Source organism: Bactrocera tryoni, chromosome 2 (assembly GCF_016617805.1).
Source record: "Bactrocera tryoni isolate S06 chromosome 2, CSIRO_BtryS06_freeze2, whole genome shotgun sequence".
NCBI classification, from domain to species: domain Eukaryota; kingdom Metazoa; phylum Arthropoda; class Insecta; order Diptera; family Tephritidae; genus Bactrocera; species Bactrocera tryoni.
In genome coordinates this window covers 42,186,563-42,206,314 of record NC_052500.1, presented here as the reverse complement: position 1 = coordinate 42,206,314, position 19,752 = coordinate 42,186,563, and the positions used below count along the sequence as shown (strand labels likewise).

Here is a 19,752-nt window from a genome sequence, read left to right as displayed (position 1 = left end):
CAATTTTTAGTACTTCTGCGTTAACCGAGTTTGCGCCTAGATCACGCTCTATATCAGCACATCTACAATACCAAGGTGCTTTGACATTTAGTCTTAGTCCTTTGGAATTGGTGGATGACTTTCTTATTGTTTGCGTTAGTACATCCCCAGAGTTGTGCACCATAGCACCATATCGGTCGGAGTATTTGCTTATAGATAAGTAACTTATTTTCGATGGATAATACTGATTTGTTACCGATTAACCAATTGTAATTTTTGAGTCACATGTCCAGCTCCTTACGTTTGTTTTTTACATGAACCGTAGCTTAGTGTCAAGCGTCATTCCTAAGTATTTGGCGGAATTAAAGTGCGGTATTCGTACACCGTCTATGAAAATTGGTAAGTGCTGTATCTTGTTGTATGTGAAAACAATGTGTACAGACTTAGCTTCATTCAGTTTTATCTGCCATTTATTTGCCCATTGTACGACTTTATTTACAGCTTTTTGGAGATTAGTAGTGGACTCGTGTTCACTTCTACCAACAGCAAGCAACGCGGTATCATCTGCAAATGTGGCTGTTGTATAATTGCAGTCTATTGGCAGGTCGTGCGTGAATAGTATATAAAGAAGAGGGCCCAACACACTACCTTGTGGAACTCCTGCTTTTATTTCCCTAAGAATAGAATATTTGTCTTCTTGTTTAACGCGAAAGTAGCGATCTGATAAGTACGATTTTATGATGTCATAATGCTGTTTCGGTAAAATCAGTTTCAGTTTCGAAAGCAGTCCTTTGTGACAAACTTTATCGAACGCTTTTGCAACATCCAAAAACACTGCAGAACAGAACTTTTTTTCCTCAAAGGCTTTTTCAATAATGTGCGTAATCCTGTGGATTTGATCAATCGTAGAATGGTTGGCTCGAAACCCAAACTGATGCGCTGGAATTATGGCTTTTCGTTCAATGATTTTATTGATACGTTTTATGAGAATTTTCTCAAAAAGCTTCGATATTATCGGTAGAAGTGATATGGGTCTGTAAGGAGATACATCATATCCTGGTTTCCCTGGCTTTGGAATCATGATAATTTCAGTAATTTTCCAATAAGTTGGCACGTATTTAAGATGAAAAGCCGCGTTAATAATTTTGGTAATTTTTACTATGCTAATTTGAGGAAGCTGTTTTAGGACCTCGGCAGTAATCAGGTCATAACCGGGGGATTTTTTTGTTTTTCAGATTTTTGATTTCCTCACTTAGCTCACTGCTTGTGCAACTTAAGATTTCTTCGCTTTCTTGACTGGAAGCAGTAGAACAATCTACGTGTGTTTCATATGGGGAGAATATTTTGGCTAAATAATCCGAAAATACTTCTGCTTTTTTTAAATCGTCTCTGGCCCAGCTATCAGCACTTATTGTAAGGGGACATACTTGAGTTTCTGGTGTTTGTAGTTTTTTACAGCTTTTCCAAAGAGAGTAGTCAGAATTTTTTCCATTGCTTAGGGACCGAATATATTTTGCGAAACTATCATTTTTAAACTTCTTTATTTTCCGATTAAGATCTTTAGAGACTTTATTTAAAATAGATTTATCAACTAGACAACGAGTTTGATGCCACTTAGGTCGTAGCTTTCTCTTTAATTTAATTATTTCTCTTATATCATTAGGATATTGAGAGTTTACAGCAATTTTCTTTAATTCCGGTGTACTTTTCCAAGCTGCGTGTTGTATACTTGTTGTAAAGTGTAAAATTTCAGATTCTAACTGGCCAGTATTTAACATAGAGTCATATTTACTTTCGTAACATTCCATGATCGTTCTAAGGTATTCCCAATCTGTTCGTTTATTATACAAGGCCGCTGCTTTTTCTTTAAAGATGATGGTTTCGCTATAGCTTAAATAGATTGGAGAATGATCCGATTTAAGGTCATAACCCTGATTGACCGACAAATAGTTCCGGGATATTTTGCCGACAATGAAAAAATCTATCAGGTCTGGAATCTTTTGATTATCTTTTGGCCAATATGATGGTAAGTTCGTCGAGAAAGCGTAACTTCCGATTGACTGCAGTGCTTTATAGAGTTCTCTCCCCTTTGTAGTCGTAAGCCTTGAACCCCAGTGCGTGTTCTTTGCGTTGAAATCTCCACCCATTATGAATCTATACCTGTGTCTGTTTATTAAGTGTTGGTACTCTTCAAATTGGATTAGATGCCTTGGGGGACTGTACACAGAGGTAAGTGAGAGTGGACTCTTAACTCCGTAAATAGTCACTGTTGTAGCTTGAAACTTATCAGTTGAAAGTTTTTCTTCCTCAAAATGTTTGATCGTATTTTTGATTAGTATTGCACTTCCGCCACAGGCGCAATTGCTAGGATGAATTGTATGGTAAGTTTCATAATTTTTAATTTTAAAATAGGTTTGTGACGTAAAATGTGTCTCCGATATCATACATACGTCAACATTTTCCGAGTTTAGTACAATTTCGATTTCATTTTTATGTTTGATTAACCCATTTGAGTTCCATAGAAGAATTTTTAATGATTTAGTCATCTTTGGTATTAAAAAGATATTTTTCAAGCTTGCATAAGCGATTTTGTAAGGAAGTGTTGAATTCGTCTTGTTTATTGAGTTTCTGTAAGATCTGTGATAAAATGCTGTTGGATGATACATTATCATTATTATTTGCTTTTAGAACATGAGCAAAAGTGAATTTTTTGGTTGTTTCAGCTGTAACTTTAGGATCTTCTTGTTGTTGATGTTCATTGTTTTTTGTTCTAAAGTCTACAGAACCTTCAACTTGTTGGGTTAGACCATCCCCTTTTTTGTGGCCAATTGTGTTAGCTCGTATTTTCTGTAATTCCTTAGCAACAAGGCACCCTCGATAGTTGGCTGGATGTGCTTCGCCACAGTTAGAGCATTTAGGCTGATGTTTCTCTGGTTTCGAACATTCAGATGTTTTATGCTTACCGGCGCACTTAACGCATCTTGGTTGTTTACCACAATAGTTTTGTGTGTGGCCAAACGACTGGCAATGTTTGCATTGTGGTATCATCATAGGTAGTTTTACCGGTTCAATAGAAACAATAGAGTTCAATATAGTTTTGGTTTCATAAATCTTTTTTATGTTCTCCATGGGATCGAATGTTACCAAAAACATATCAAGGGGAGTTTTAGTTTTCAATTGAAGACGATTGACAGCACTCAGTGCATTTAATCCTTGCTCTTTTAAGTCGTTAATTATCGATTTCGGATCAAAAGAGTTGTGTAAATTTTTTACAATAACTCTAATTGGCCGCGTTTGCTTATTCTCAAAGCTATACCAAGATATATTTCTACACGAAAGTGCTTTCGATATGCATCTATAGTCCTCTACGGAGAAAGTATTTACTTTATATATTCCATTATTTAAAAGCTTAATGGTAAAATTGTTTTTTGCTTCTGATTTTGCAATAGCATATAGTTGTTGATAATTGCTGCCTGTGGCATCTCCAGATACCATAATTGGTGGAGGCCGCGAACTATTTTTTGGGTTAAGCGGTTTTGCTATGGCGTTATCTGCTTTTTCCTGAAGATCAGGAGAACACTCCGCTTTTCGTTTTTTAGCTGGTCTTTTTTTTAGAATCCATTCCGTTTCTCTGGCTAGTTCTTCCTCATCCGTTGAGAATTCAACCTTATTTTCCAAATTCTGAATTTTCTTTTCATCAGTGGACTTAAGCTTTATATTTTCGGCTTTTAGAGTATTTACTTCCAATGAAAGTGTTTTACATATTTCTTCCATTTCCTCTAGCTTTTTTGTTAGTTCTTCGATTGTGACGTCTTTTTTGGCAGTTTTACTTAGTTTGCCCCCTCCTGGAGGTGGTGTCTTGATAATTGGCATAATTGATTTTAAAGTTTGCTTATAATTATATTCATATAACAATTAAAGGTATAAATATAAAATAAACAATACTTGACAACCCTATAACTCAGTTGCCTTGTGAATAATTATTAATCTAAATTTTTAGTATACTTTTAGGCTAAGGTAATATAGATAATTTTTTGTGGCGCCAAAAAAGTCTCCAAACAGCTGATGTTTTCTCCTCTGTGTTCAATAAAGTGTGATATCGGCGAAATTGCAAACCTTCCAATCGAAACTAGTCAGTGGTTGTAGGTCGCTGGTTCTGCACTCCAATACACCTGGATACCGCGCTTTGGATTTTCCGGATTGATGGGCAGATTTTGTTAATTTTCTGCCTTTTTCCACCAAAATTATTTAATTTTTTTAGCACGCACAATTACTCACTCTTTTAACAAGCAGAGCTGCCAACAGTCTCACGTCACTGTTGACAGTCATAACTTTGAAGTCGTAGATAATTTTGTCAATCTTGGAACCAGCGTAAACACCATCAACAATGTCAGCCTGGAAATCCAACGTAGGATAACTCTTGCCAACAGGTGCTACTTCGGACTGAGTAGGCAATTGAGAAGCAAAGTCATCTCTCGACAAACAAAAACCAAACTCTATAAGTCACTCATAATTCCCGTCCTGCTATATGGTGCAGAGGCCTGGACGATGACAACAACTGATGAGTCGACGTTACGAGTTTTCGAGAGAAAAGTTATGCCAAGATTTATGGTTCTTTGCGCATTGACCACGGCGAATATCGCATTCGATGGAACGATGAGCTGTACGAGATATATGACGACATTCACATAGTTCAGCATATTAAAAGACAGCGGCTACGCTGGCTAGGTCATGTTGTCCGAATGGATGAAATCACTCCAGCTCTGAAAATGTTCGACGCAATACCCGCCGGGAGAAGCAGAGGAAGAGGAAGATCTCCTCTCCGTTGGAAGGACCAGGTGGATAGGGACCTGGCTACGCTTGGAATATCCAATTGGCGCCACGTAGCGAAAAGAGGAAACGACTGGCGCGCTGTTGTTAACTCGGCTATAATCGCGTAAGCGGTGTCTACGCCATTTAAGAAAAAGAAGAAACCTGCATACCAAGTTTCATTACGATGTCTCAATTTTTGCTCAAGTTACAGCTTGCACGGACGGACGGACAGACTGACAGTCAACCAGATTTCAACTTTTCTTGTCATCCTGATGATATCCCGATCGCAGAAATTTTTAAAGTTTGAAAAGCCAACTTTATGAATATGTGATGTTTATTTTTGAGAAACGAAAATTTGTTGGTGAAATTTTAGTTTGAATGAAAAAATTCCTATGTTAAATGTATGGGAACTTAAAAAAAAATAGCGACCTTAGAGTTAAGCTACAGTGCCTGGCTTGAGGGAGGATTTTTTGTTTGTCAATCACTAACATTTGTGGAGGTAAGAGTTGAAAAAAAAAATCATAAAAAATTTTTTGAAGCACCCTAATAAATATATTTTATTCAGTCAAACTTTCTAAAAAAGAATTAAATATTACACTTTGTATGACAATAGTACGTGCTTGTCTGATATGTTAAATAATAGACACCCGAACTCTACAAAATTAAGAGGATCAAACGAATCAATAGCAAGTAAGGAAGGGCTAAGTTCAGGTATAACCGAACATTGCATACTCTCGCAATTTGCAAGGATTAACACCCTGGGTAGTATCTTCAGGTACATTAGGCTTTAAAGTAATATGGGGTCTAGGGTCTAAGCTAATTGCCCAATATTAGCGGTCACTAGTCAACTATAGATACTGTAGGTACATATGGTGACATATTTTAAAGGAATTGTTAGTGCAAAATAAAATTTAATTGCTTCTTGATTTGTGTACTGGAAGTACAATCTAATTGAGTTTAAAATTGTGTTATATAGGAAGTCAGCTTGGTTGTAGTCCGATTTCAATTTCCAATTTTTACACTTTGACATAGCAATATGAAAATAATGCCACGCACCAAATTTAGTCGAAATAGGTCGATCGGATCCCGGGATATCTAAATTCCCCAAAAAATGGCGGTTACCATGCCAATCGTCCAATTTTCAGACCGGCATCCATAAAGCCTTCTCATACCATCTGATAGGTAAAATGTAATGTCTATGGCGTAATTAGTTATTGATTTATTGCGCTTTTAGTTTTTTTGAACAGAACTGTTATCTGGTGTGAGTTTTTGGGCGTGGCAGTCGTCCAATCACTCCCATCTACGGATTAAAAGTTGAAATTATGCTTAAACGAAACCTAAATAAAACCAGATGATTATTTTAAACACGACATAGAAATGGACAATTAAACATTTGAAGAGCAAGCAGTAAATAATCTTGAGTTAGTAATGAACACATGTCGAGACAACGGTTTACAGCTAATCGTTAAAAATGGTAATTCTTGAAAAACAAAGTTACCAGATCACCGGAAAAAATAGAAGCCGTTTTAAATTATAAAGTACCACAGACGCCGAGACAACTCTTAGGTCTCTGGGTTTAGTCCATTTTAGAAAGTTTATATCAAATTATTCTGTTATTGCCAAACATTGTAACGCTTTCACGAAAACATTAGAAAAGAAATCTTGTGTATATGTTCAGCAACATGGATTCTATTGTTACAACAATTCGCCTTAGCCGTTGAACATGGAATTGGTGCTCGTTTGAAATAGGTCAACGCAATTAACCCATCGTTGATCGTTGGCAAAATTTCAAATTTGTTTTTTTTTTTCTAAAATAAGGAAATAAATCTATGAAATTTAAGCCAGTCTCAAAACGAAGAACTAACAGATAGATAAACATTTTTTTTATGGTTTTTCAAATACAAATGCGTTTTATTTTTATCATTCAAAAACTGCTAATTGAGTCATCTCGGGATCGATATATTCATCCAATCATAAAAAATATTAATTTAAATAAAGCTTTACTTTTAACATTGTACAAAGCTTTAACAATATTTATTTGTGATATAAACCCTTTTGGTGGACGAAACTACCTACACGTGTTGTTTATCTCACATTTCTAGGAAACATTGCGTATACGCAACGTTGGGAGTAACAATAGTCAGTTGTTATTGCTACTCAGCATGCCATTCGTGTTAGAAATGTATTGTCAATAAGAGGTTCTCGCTATTCAAGGAGTAGTTCTGTTTTGTTTTTATTATTCAGTTGGTTCTAGAACGTTGAGCTAATAGCATAGATAACTTGATACGAGACTCTTTGGTTCAAGAGAGAGCTGTCAAAACTCGCATTTTTTATAACATTTGCCAATGATGCCACTGCTGAAAAATATTAGCTTGGGTATTTAAGAAATTATACAAAACACTAAATTAAACACTTTGAAAATGCATACATATATAAATAATAAAATGCTAAAATGCAAAATCATTAATTAATTTACATAAACATTTATTTTGCCAAAATATGTTCGCACAGTTCAATAAAATTTCATTTCCTCTGGCATCCCGCCTTTTTCACTAACTGCTGGTTGACAGCACCCTGACTGTGTTTTGTTCCCAGCTCAGAAACCAGATCAGGGTGCCCTGCCCGCTGACAAGCGAGAGAGCAAGAAAAGAGAATCTGATCAAATTATCTATGCTAACAGTATCACACAGTAATTTCTAAAAAAACGTTAAGTGAGTGTATACAAACCAGTAAATAATAAGGCGAAATATTATGGCTTGGCAGCGATTACTATCTTCTCAAGAAATTCCGAGTACATTAGAAGAGGAAGAGGATTTACAAGATGCCACTCAAATCGATGCCGTGTACATCCCCCAACGGTTGACAATCTTACAGACGAGGAAGGCCTAGATGATGACGCGCTTGGTGATTTTGACAATATTGTGTCCACTGATATCGCTGGAACATATGAAATACACACCGATTTACCCGCAGAGGCCGAAAACACGCAAGGTGAGCTCGGTCCTTCAACATCGAAGAAGCCAAGACCGTCAAAGAAGTCACCAAAATGTGTTCCAGACTGGAAAAAAGAACATCCGACCTATATGACTTGTCCTACAAGTGATGAAACAGCAATGACACAAAATATTGAAGAACGTGTATGTAGGTGGAAAAACACCTTTTGAAGTATTTTCACTATTTTTTAGTGATGAAGTTTGGGAACAGATTGTATGTTTCACAGAAAAATATGCTCGTGACCATAACAAAAGATTTTTTGGTATATTATTATTGTCTGGCTATCATTCTTTACCAGCAACGAAATTTTGCTGGTCAAAAGATGAAGACAAAAATGTATCAATTGTAAGAAATTGTATGACTCGGAACAAATTTGACTCCATAAAGGAAAACATTCATCTATGTGATAATGCGGATCTGGATAAAAATGATAAATTCGCTAAATTGCGTCCTATTTTCGATGTAATTAACCCAAAAAATATGCAGTTTGGAATATTCTCACACAACTTGTCAATTGACGAAAAAATGGTGCCGTATTTTGGACGTCATTGTTGCAAGATGTTCATCAAAGGAATGCCTGTAAGATTTGGATTCAAGATATGGTGCTTGTGTAGTTCAAATGGTTAGCTGTATTGGTTTATTCTATATGGCGGAAAGTGACGACAATAGAAATGATTTAGGTCTAGGAGAAAAACCTGTTCTGGACCTATTGTCTGTCATTGAAGATCCTCGCAAACATCGCTTTTTTTTTTGATAATTTCTTTTCTTCACACAATTTTGTTTGCTTTCTGAAAGAGAAAGGCTATTTTGCCACTGGTACTATTCGAGAAAATAGAACAATGAATAAAACCATGATAAATACGAAAACTCTTCAGAAAAAAGAGAGAGGGTGATTTGATTTCAGCTTTGACCAAAAATGAAGTACTATTAGTTCGATGGAATGACAATTCTGTGGTGAATATGGTTACTAACAACGCAAAAATCGTTCCATTGGTTACAGCAAAACGTTACGACAGAAAACTAAAAAAAATGGTGAATGAGCCACAGCCCCAGGTTATAGCAGATTATAATAAAAATATGGGAGGCGTCGACCTACATGATAATGGAATTGCCAATTATAAGATTCGAGTAAGAGGGAAAAAGTGGTGGTGGCCACTGTTCATCAATTTGATAGATAGTGTTTTAGTAAACTCGTGGAAAATTTACAATCTGGCAAATGAGCGATCTATGACTCAATTAGAATTTAAATCTTACGTTGCTGTTGGTTTGATGAAAACCGTAGAAGCCCAACTTGAAGATAATTCTCACTTTTTGGATAATTCAAATAGAAATTTAGGAAGACCATCCAAAAACGCATTACCTTCCAATATTCGCTTCGATAATATTGGTCATGTCATAGAGGAGCACAAAAATAAACGTCGAAGAAGATGTAGACAGTGTAGAAGTACAATAATTTATATGTGTAAAAAATGTCAAATACATCTTCATGCTGATTGTTTTAAAATATTTTACTCACTCTAATCGCTATAGTATTAGCGTAAGTGAAATATTTTAAATGTATTTTTATGACTTGCTTGTATAATATAAGTTCGGTAATCCCAACGTTGCGTAGGCGCAGCATTTCACGGAATGAAAAATAATTAATCAATATTTTTTTAAATTATTTTCTCTTTTTTTATGTATGTTTAAACGTAATAAAGAATAAAACCATAAAATATCCATTTATTTTTACCTTTGGGAGTTAATGGGTTAAGATGTTACGGAACTGAATGAACCATTAGAATGTGTCAAGTCCTGCAGTTCCTGACTCATTTACATCATTTTCAGTATCCTTCAAAGTTGAAAACTACCTCAGAAGTCAAATCAAAGCTCCAAAATGAGAGCATGATTTCCGGAAATCGAGAGAATATTATCTGCGACAGGGCTGCTGCTATGTACATCTATTTTGAATAACAACAGGGATACCTCGCTTGAACGGACAGACCGAGAGGCTGAATGTTACACAGGTCCACAAAAAAAAATCGATGAAAGGTTCCTTTGACCAAACAGGGTGTATTACATGTATTTTGGGCCGCTGAAACCGAATCTGAAGTCCGTTTTGCTCCATCACGTAAGGATTTTTTTCTAACCTCAAAATATATGTCGGATTTTACTTGACGGAAAAAAGTTTAAAAATATTAAAGGGGTTTTGAGGGGTCCTTGCTTACGAAATTAAAGACAAATTTTCAAAATACAAAATGGCGGATACAATATGGCCGTCAAAGTTTTCAAAAAAATTTTGAATTTTCAAAAAGTTCTTAAATTTTTAAGAATTTCTTCAATTATTATAAAATTTTGTATCAAGGGATTTTCGAGGTCATTGATTTCGAAATTAAAGGTAAATTTTCAAAATACAAAAAGGCTGATTCGTTTGTATTAATTTATTTAATAGTAACGAGTTTTTTTAGTATCAAATGATCTTCGTAGTGCATTTTATTTATGTGGATTTGAAGTCTCTCTTTTTAGTGACCAACAGTAGTCTGCTAACATGTGGTCATTCCATACCTCCTTATATCTCTTTTCCATCTCTTGTAAATCCTAGTGGAATCTCTCGCCCTGTTCCTCACTAAAGTCACCCAGATTTTCAGGAAAATTTTCGACGTGTGAGTGAGGAAAGTGCAGTTTTAGATGCATTAGGAACATTATGCATTAGGCCTCCCAATTTTTCATTTTTCTTGACAATATTTGCGTAATTAGGATCTTTTGTATTCCCCAAAAATGTTTGTGTTACTTCTCTAAAATGGGATTAGGGTCACGTACACGTACAACTAAACCCATTGCAGACCCACCTTAAGGAGCGTGATCCAGGGACTCTGCCGGATCACGGAACAACTCGGTTGCCCGCCGTCACCACGTGGAGGTGCCCTGTATGCAGGCACACGATATAATTTGTGGGCAGCGGCCCTAAAAACTTCTAGATAATTATCTATGTATGTATATACTAAGTTTTGTGAACATTAAATAAATTTTTATACATCCGACAGCCACATTGGACTTTCTATTTTGTATTTTGAAAATCTGACTTTAAATAAGTGATCAGCGACCCTAATTTTTTCGATTTTCGAGGTCATGGATTTCGAAATTAAAGATAAATTTTCAAAATGCAAAATGGCGGTCAGAAAAAAAATTCTTGAACTTTCATAAAACTTTGCACAGAGGGGCTACAAAGTTTTACGAAAGTTCAAGAATTTTTTTTCTGACCGCCATTTTGTATTTTGAAAATTTATCTTTAACTTCGAAATCAATGACCTCGAAAATTCCTTGATACAAAATTTTATAAAAATTGAGGAATTTCTTAAAAATTGAAGAATTTTTTGAAAATTCAAGAAATTTTTGAAAATTTTGAAGGCCATATTGGATCCGCCATTTTGTATTTTGAAAATTTGTCTTTAGTTTCGTAGCAAGGACCCCTCAAAACCCCTCTATCCCAAAATTAAGCTAAATCCTTTAATATTTTTAAATTTTTTGCTGTCAATTAAAATCCGATATGTATTTTGAGGTTAGGAAAAAATCCTGACGTGATGGAGCAAAACGGACTTCAGATTCGGTTTGAGCGGCCTAAAAAACATATAACACACCATGTTTGGTCAAAGGAACCTCTCATCGACTTTTTTTGTGGACCTGTGTTATCATTATTTAAATCCCCATATAGATTTCCCAACGAAATGGTACAAACACGTGCACAGAGTCCAACAAACAATGAATTTGACGTTTTCAAGAAGTATAAACACATCGTCTTTTGAATTATTGATCCAGGGTTAATCCGGATTAACTGCGCACTTCATCAGATCCAAATTTGTAGGTGACAGAAAGCTGATTGTCATTTTTGTAATATTTTCAATGAAAATGGATAGAAGATTAACACCAATTTTTACAAAAACATATCAAAGCGTTATTTTTAAAATTGCATCATAACATGACATCATAACATAAAACTTCTTGTTTTATTATTGAAAATTAGAAAAACAGCTGTCAGTGCTGCTTGTTTTCACAATAGATTACAATTGGTCATTTTTGACAGTGGTGCTAACGAAAATTCTGCTAACTCTCTAAAATTTTGAGGATTAAATGGGAGTTAGCAACAGAGTTATCTTCACTAACTCCTGCATTAATCCGGATTATTCAACAAATAACACATTGAAGCTCAGATGCACATCAGAATAAAATCGATGGATTGGTGGCATTCAAACACATGCAAATTAGTAGTAGTCTTTAATTAAATCGGAAATATCTGAGGCCATACCAAATAACAATAACAAGAGCAAGAATTTATGATGTACGCTAGCTCAAAAACGTAACAGGTCCTATCAGCGCAACAACTACAGCTGCGACGTATCAACAACTGCGACAACAGGATGGCCGTTTGTGGGAGTTGAAGTTTTAATGTGAGAACAGTTACCTAAGAAGAGATCTTTGAGGCGGCAAGAGAAAAGGGGGAGTTAAAGACTTTCACGGAAGATTAAAGATGTGTGCCGTAAATACGACGTGATAGACTTATTCATTCTAAACAAATGCCAATAATCTAATTGCCATTTTACTATAACTTTTAATTAATTTTTAAATTCAAATACAACAATAAAATTTCTCTTAATCTATTGTATAAGTAAGACAAATATTTCATTCAGTTATCCTCCGTAATAATAAAAAAAATACGCCCTATCAAGTAATTTCTAATCGGAACAAGCGGAAGTTTAACTGGCTATTCAGGAACACCCACATTACAAGACGAGGTAAATTTCGAGTTACTGTCTGTCTGATCCCTCTCCATGCAAACGTAAATTTTATTAAAAATTAACATATTTTTTGAAACTTGGTAACTTGGAACTTTCCTACAAGGTGTGTTCCAAAGTAAACAGGCCTTTTTGAGTCTAGCGCCCTCTGGTGGTACCACCTATTAGTCGACTGGTGCGTTAGAATCTGCTATCTTTATCGATTTTCCAGGAAGACGTGACATTTCTTGTCAGTATGTTTGTATGATCGGTGCGAAAATGAGCTCCGAACAAAGAGTCAAGATTAAATTTTGTTTTACAATTGGTAAAACTTTTACCGAAACGTTTCAATTGATGAAACAAGTTTATGCCGATGATTGCCTATCCCATAGCAGAGTGCATGAGTGGTTTCAACGTTTTCAAAGTGGTCGTGAAGACATAAATGACGATCAACAAAATCAGCCGAAATCATCATTGAAATTGATGGAAATGGAATTAAACATCTCCAAAACATCGATTTATTGCATTTTGACTGAAAAATTTGGCTTACGAAAGGTGTGTGCACGGTTTGTTCGGCACAAATTGACTGACGACCAAAAATTGCTCAGAATCCAACATTCGATTCGACGCTTGTGACCTATTATGTGACCAAAAATTTTTTTTTAACCATTAACCACTCCCCGTATTCACCTGATATGGCACCGTGCGACTTCTTCCTTTTCCGAAAAATGCATTTGCCCATGAAAGGAAAGCGTTATGTAGACGTAGAAGCCATTCAAAAGGATTGCGCCGACATACTGGCAGCCATACCGGCCAACGAGCTAAAACACTCGTTCGACATGCTTTTGGATCGTGCAAAAAGCTGTATTGAAGCAGAAGAGACTATTTTGAATAAATTGATTTTGCCAAAAAAAACATTTTTTCTGTTTTTATACCCTGAACAGTAGGCCGGGTCGATTTGTGGGGAGGCAAAAAAATCGCCCATTGATCTATGAAAATCATATTCTAGGGATCAAAATAAGAAACTTTGCCGAAGGAACCATACCTCTGAACGAATTCTGGTGTCCCCCAATTTGGGTCGAACTTTTGAGTAGGGGCAAATTTTGAAATAGAATTGAAATTACCATTTCATTCTTATTACCTCTAAAAGTGAGGAGAACTAAAGCAATAACCACTATGGTATTTCAAAAAAAAATAATAAGTGAAGTGACCATTCCATAACCAAAAAGTTTACAATGAATCCACCATCCTCTACACCGCAAGATGAAGCAACTACATCAACAACTATCGAAAACCCAATGAGTCATATACCCAAGCATGATGTTACTGTTTTTGATGTGTCTACTGATTTGACTGATCTTAATTTACCAACGCATCTAGATATCTTGAGATATTATTTTTACTTAAGCGAACGTGCTAAAACAGAACATAAAAAGTTTTCCCATAAATCATTCACTATTCAAGTACAAGATAAGTTGATTGGAATTTGGGAAAAACTTGGTATTTAAATAATGCTGAAAAAAGGTGGATGTAATAAATTGAATAAATTGCTTGACAAGTATCAAGAGCAAATCAAGAGCAGAAACAACACCCAACAATTTACAGAGTATGTAAAATCTCTGAATTTTTTTACATTGGAACATGTAAATGCGATTTGAAGGCAGCTCCATGTGCATGCGGCTGGGTTCCCGAACGCCTCAAAGAGTTCATGCACGATCAACATAATCAGAGAAGTCTAACAATGAATGCATTTATGATGGAAACTGAAAAGCAAGGAGCAACGTCTATGTCATCAATGCCAACATACCAAGATCCCGATGATTTAACATACGCATCGCCACCGGTTCAAGAAGATATAGATAGAAGCACAAGTTCATAATACACAGAGAGATACGATTGTTTTAACTTTGCCTTGGTATGTGAGAGATTTGGTGCGCCTGACAGAGTAGCATCAGCATTGGGAACCGCTCTTTTGCAAGATTTTAAAACTAAAGATAAGCATGGGAAACCTCTCATCATGGATAAATCGAAAGTTCGCAGAGAAAAAGAGAAATGCAGACAAGAAGTGCTTCGCAAAAGGTTAGATGATACCAATTTGTTAGCGTTTTCATTCGATGGCAGAAAAGATGATACTTTAACGATAGATAAAATTGATGAGAAGTATCAGCTAGGATGGTAAAAGAACCTCATCTTGTTATTTTGAGAGAACCCAATTCTGAATTGATTGGTTACGTAAGACTGCAACATGAAACCGCTGAATACAAAACAACCAAATTAAATGGTTTTTTCGACGATGAAAATATATCACTGAATACATTAATTGGAATATGCACTGACGGTGAGCCAACAAACACTGGCCCACACGGCGGAATTATACGGCGATTCGAATTGCTGTTAAAAAGACCATTGCATTGGTTTGTTTGCCTTCTACACTTCAACGAACTTCCGTTTCGGCATTTCTTTGAAGCTTTGGATAAATCAACCAGCACTGGACCAAATCGAAACTTGTGAAACTCTTCCGGTAATTTATTGCTATCACTCATTTAATATAATTGTCAACCATTTTTAATTATTTTATTATATTGTATTATATTTTTAGATGGTGGACGGCTTCCAGAAAATTGAGTTGCAAAATATGCCCCCTGCTTCAGAAAAAAAAAGAATTTTCCACCGATTCGAAGTACTTATACGACATGGCCCATGCAATTTCTAGGTGGCGTGGTTCCGGTGGATCTGGCTAACATCAAACCAGGGAAAATTGTACATTCTCGGTGGCTCACCAAGGCCGCTAGATTATTGCGATTATATGTGACAACGGAAAATCCAGATGCAAATTTAAGAATTCTGGTTGAATTTATAATTAAATGTTATGTGCCAATGTACTTCAATATCAAGTATTACAGCTCTGTCGTGTACGGCAGTGCATTATTTTTCAAGTTCATTGGTTGGTCACGATTTCTAGAACCTCGTTTACGCAAAATTGTCAATCAAGTAATTAAAGATAATTCATATTATGCGCATTCGGAAAATATCTTGTTATCAATGTTGTTTGATGATAGGAAAAAAAGCGCGACTGTGCCATCAAGAAAATTCTGCGCTATCGAACCGATGTTGACGAGCCAATGGAACTTAGAGTTTATAAAAAACCAGATATAAACTTTAATTGCACAAGTTATACGGAAATGATCAATTTGAATGATATAAATATCGTATTAGCACCATCATTCACGCGAAGCATTCCGTACGATACATTGAAAGAATATTTAAATCAAGATGATCCACCGTTTAATGATCCAAAAATTCCAACACACATACAAGGAACGGAACGACATGTTCAATTGCTAGCTAGCGTTTCCAAACGGGTTATACCGGAAAATGTAGAGGCTGTTATGGCGACGACATTAGAGAGCCGTGCGAAATTGCCCAGACTTGAAAGTAAAAAAGACTTCAAACAATAATTTTTTTTAGTTTCCTTTCTATAACTCACTTAAATTAATTTTTTCATTTACATATGTTCTGACTAAATAAATTTCTTAAGAGAAATAATAGATATTATTATAAATAAATAAATAAAAATAAAGAAAAAACATAGCCATTTAGCTGATTTTTTCATGTAAAGGCCAAAAATGGTGATTTTCTGAAATGATTGTATGGGGAACCCCCCAGAGGAGTTCCAGGGGGTGTGCCACTGGCATGGGTGGATCGGCCGTCCAAAGTTAGTGGGGTTCGGTTATACATTTGGACTCGATTGGAGCACTCTAAATGGGTCAAAGTGGGATTTTTCAAAATTTGCCCCTAGCCAAAAGATCGACCCAAATTGGGGGACATCAAAATTCGTTTTAGAGGTATGGTTCCTTCGGCAAAGTTTCTTATTTTGATCCCTACAATATTCATAGAGCAATGGGCGATTTTTAAATTGACCCGCCCTACTGAACAGGGTATTTTAAGTTTTCCACGGTGCTTGTAACACCCAGAAGGAAGCGTCGGAGACCCTAAAAAGTATATATATAAATGATCAGTATGTTGAGCTGAGTCGATTTAGCCATGTCCGTCTATCTGTCTATCCGTCTGTCTGTCTGTCTCTCCGTCTGTATATGTACGAACTAGTTCATCAGTTTTTAAGATATCGTGTTCAATTTTTGCAAACGTCATTTTTTCGTCAAGAAGCTGCTTATTTGTCGGAACTGCCGATATCGGACCACTATAACATTCTTGTATGGAAAACTTTCACATTTGACAATGTATCTTCACAAAAGTTGGCACAGGTTATTTTCTAAGATAATAATGTAATATACGAAGACATTTTTCAGATCGGCTTACTATAGCATATAGCTGCTATACAAACTTAACGATCGGAATCTAATGCTGGTATGGAAAACTTCCCCATTTGACGATATATCGTCACGAAATTTAGTATGAGTTATTTCATAGAAATAATGTAATATCGGAAGATTGTAATTATTCAGATTGGCTCACTATAGCATATAGCTGTCATACAAATCCGAAAAAATTGTTCAGATCGGATTACTATAGCATACAGCTTCCGTACAAACTGAACAATAGTTACTAAAAGAAATGCACCTGTGAAGGGTATATTAGCTTCAGTGCAGCCGAAGTTACCTTTTTTTTTGGTTTTTTTTTTAAGTCCTGTTTACTGTGGAACGCACCTTGTAGCAACCAAGGGACGTTGGTATTGCAGATGGGTTATTCGGATCATTGCCACGCCTACAAAACTTCATAAAACGAAAACCGGTAAAGTACTATAACTAAGCTTCAAATTAACATATAAAACTGTAATTCATACAAGGATCGCAGTAGCCAGAAGCACCTACAGACTGTAAATTAAAAAAATGGGCATGACCCCGCACCTAATAGGTTTAATAAATAGAGCTAGAAAAAAATTATTGCAATTTCCTCCAAATAACGGTTATGTTGAAAAATACTAATACTTTTTAAAATATCCGGTAGATTTTGTACCATATACGAGTATACTGGTCAGTATATGGTAATCAGTGAGCATTTTTTTCTGATAGATATACATACATATATATTTATGTAAAAAAAGTATAAAAATAACTGTAAACTCGAAACTTCTTATACGAAATATAAACAATAATCAAGTTAATGCTTGCACGAACGGGGGGCTGGAGACACAGTCAACCGGAATTCAACTCGTAGTGTCATCATAATCAATTACGAGAATAAAGATTAGTCGTCGGCAAGAGAGGAATTGTACACAGTCGCAGTTAGCACGAAATTGAAGACTCCAATTAATTAAAATTCATGAATATTTCTCATTCTTCGTTTAAAGAAGTAGATCAGCTTTTACAATTGTGCTATGAAATTCCAACACCTGTTTTAGTATAACTCCATATCTATCTCGATTTGCTTTAGGTATTACAAATAGCCATTACGTAAACAAAACTATATAATAATAACGATAAACGAATAGATTGTAAACGCCTCAGAATCATTAAAATCTAAACCGGAAAGACTTAAGAAAAATACATAATTGTATTATATGTAAAAAAACTGATTACATTTACATACTAATTCACATTAATATAGTTGCCAAGAAAACCATTCGGCCAGCCCAGAAAACTAACAGAATAGAATACAAGTTGAAAGCGTAAGAGTCTGAGAAAGGCCTGGGGTTGCTATTTTTATTTCTGCTGTCTAAATTATCAGCTATTTTTTGCTTTGTTTTTTATAAAAGCTTCGAATTGTTAAAATAAAAATTCTATTCAAAAAACATTTAGGTCTTTGCGAGCAAATTTCTGCTAGTTTTCAGTTTATCCGTTGTTTTGTGATGCAACTTGTGAATTAGCTAATACCACTTGAAAAAACAAACCCGTTATCTACATTAATTCAATTATGAACGATCTCTTTTTTTATTTCAGGCAAAACTCGCACGAAGGATAAATATAGAGTGGTATATAACGATTTTCAGCGATTAGAGCTTGAAAAGGAATATTGTACATCAAGATACATAACTATACGTCGTAAAACTGAGCTGGCTCAAATTCTTTCTTTATCCGAAAGGCAAGTGAAGATTTGGTTTCAAAATAGAAGAGCTAAAGAACGAAAGCAAAACAAAAAAAATGCTGATACTTCCATACTAGCTGGTTCAGTTTCTCAATGTGACCACCCGAATTCAATTGTCCCAAAGCCAAAAATAGAACCAGGGCTTCACCTCCAACACACTTTACATTCAATGACAACTATAAATATGCCAACTATTGGCTTGCACCGCATAAGTCATCACCATCCGTTCGCAGTAGGAACCCCACCTTCACATCCAGTGCATCCACAACATACAGCGTTGTCAGCAGCTGTAACAACATCAATGCCACTTTGACAATACTGCAATCACATTTTAAAATAGTCAACATATAATATTACAATATTGCAAAACATACAATAAAATTTTTGTAATAGTTGAACGGTATTAAACAACTGAAAACACTTTTAAAAATAAAAATCTAAATATAAAAGAAAACACAAAATACACTTAAATGGTTCTTATTCTTGTTGTCTCAACTATTATTTCGAGTGCCATTCAATGCTCAAGCAGCTCACACTGAGAAGACGAACCGTCCCTCCTCAGGGTTGTGGACTGGTTCTTTTTTTTCGTATCACTGAAAAGAAGAAGCTTCGGATAAGAGATCCCATTTTGATGACGACCATGGCAAACGCATTAAGGATTACGAAAAAAAAAAATAATAATAAAGAAGTAAGGAAGCGCTAAGCTCGGGTGCAACCGAACTGTTTTATACTCTTGCAACTTGTCCAGTTGCAAAGTTAGGGAAATACTTTAAGGTGTAAAACCAATCATATGCAGTAAAGTCAGCCGGATTTTCGAAAATCCTGATATTAGTTATATAGGAGCTAGGCCAAGCTTTCGCTCAAATTTATCTAGTTTAGGCACAAAGATACTCTGTTATGAGCAAAACACGCTCTTTTATTTTCATTGGGATAACTTATATAAATTCAAAAATCTTTATTTAAGTATATGAGGGCTAAGGGAAGTATTGGTTCGATTGGTCTGATTCAACCGATTTTTGATGTACAGACATACCATTATAAGAGGATGATTCTCCCTTAACTTCAGTTATATACACATTGACCGACATTTTCGATTAAAAGTCAACTATAGGTACTGGTCCCTAAATATTCGGTGCCTAGGGGATTGAACAGTTTTTAATGCAATACAACAAGC

The 19,752-nt window shown here is 35.5% G+C and overlaps 1 protein-coding gene across 1 annotated transcript in view; it reads left to right on the top strand.

Moving 5' to 3' along the window:
- LOC120768125 (homeotic protein caudal) overlaps positions 1 to 18,991 on the top strand; it is a 124,580-nt gene extending 105,589 nt beyond the window's left edge. Inside the window, exon 2 of the mRNA XM_040094678.1 lies at positions 18,434 to 18,991. Within this exon, the coding sequence (XP_039950612.1) occupies positions 18,434 to 18,891 (458 nt within the window). The 3' untranslated portion in view covers positions 18,892 to 18,991. The remainder of the gene's footprint in view (positions 1 to 18,433) is intronic.
- The last annotated feature ends 761 nt before the right edge of the window (positions 18,992 to 19,752 follow it).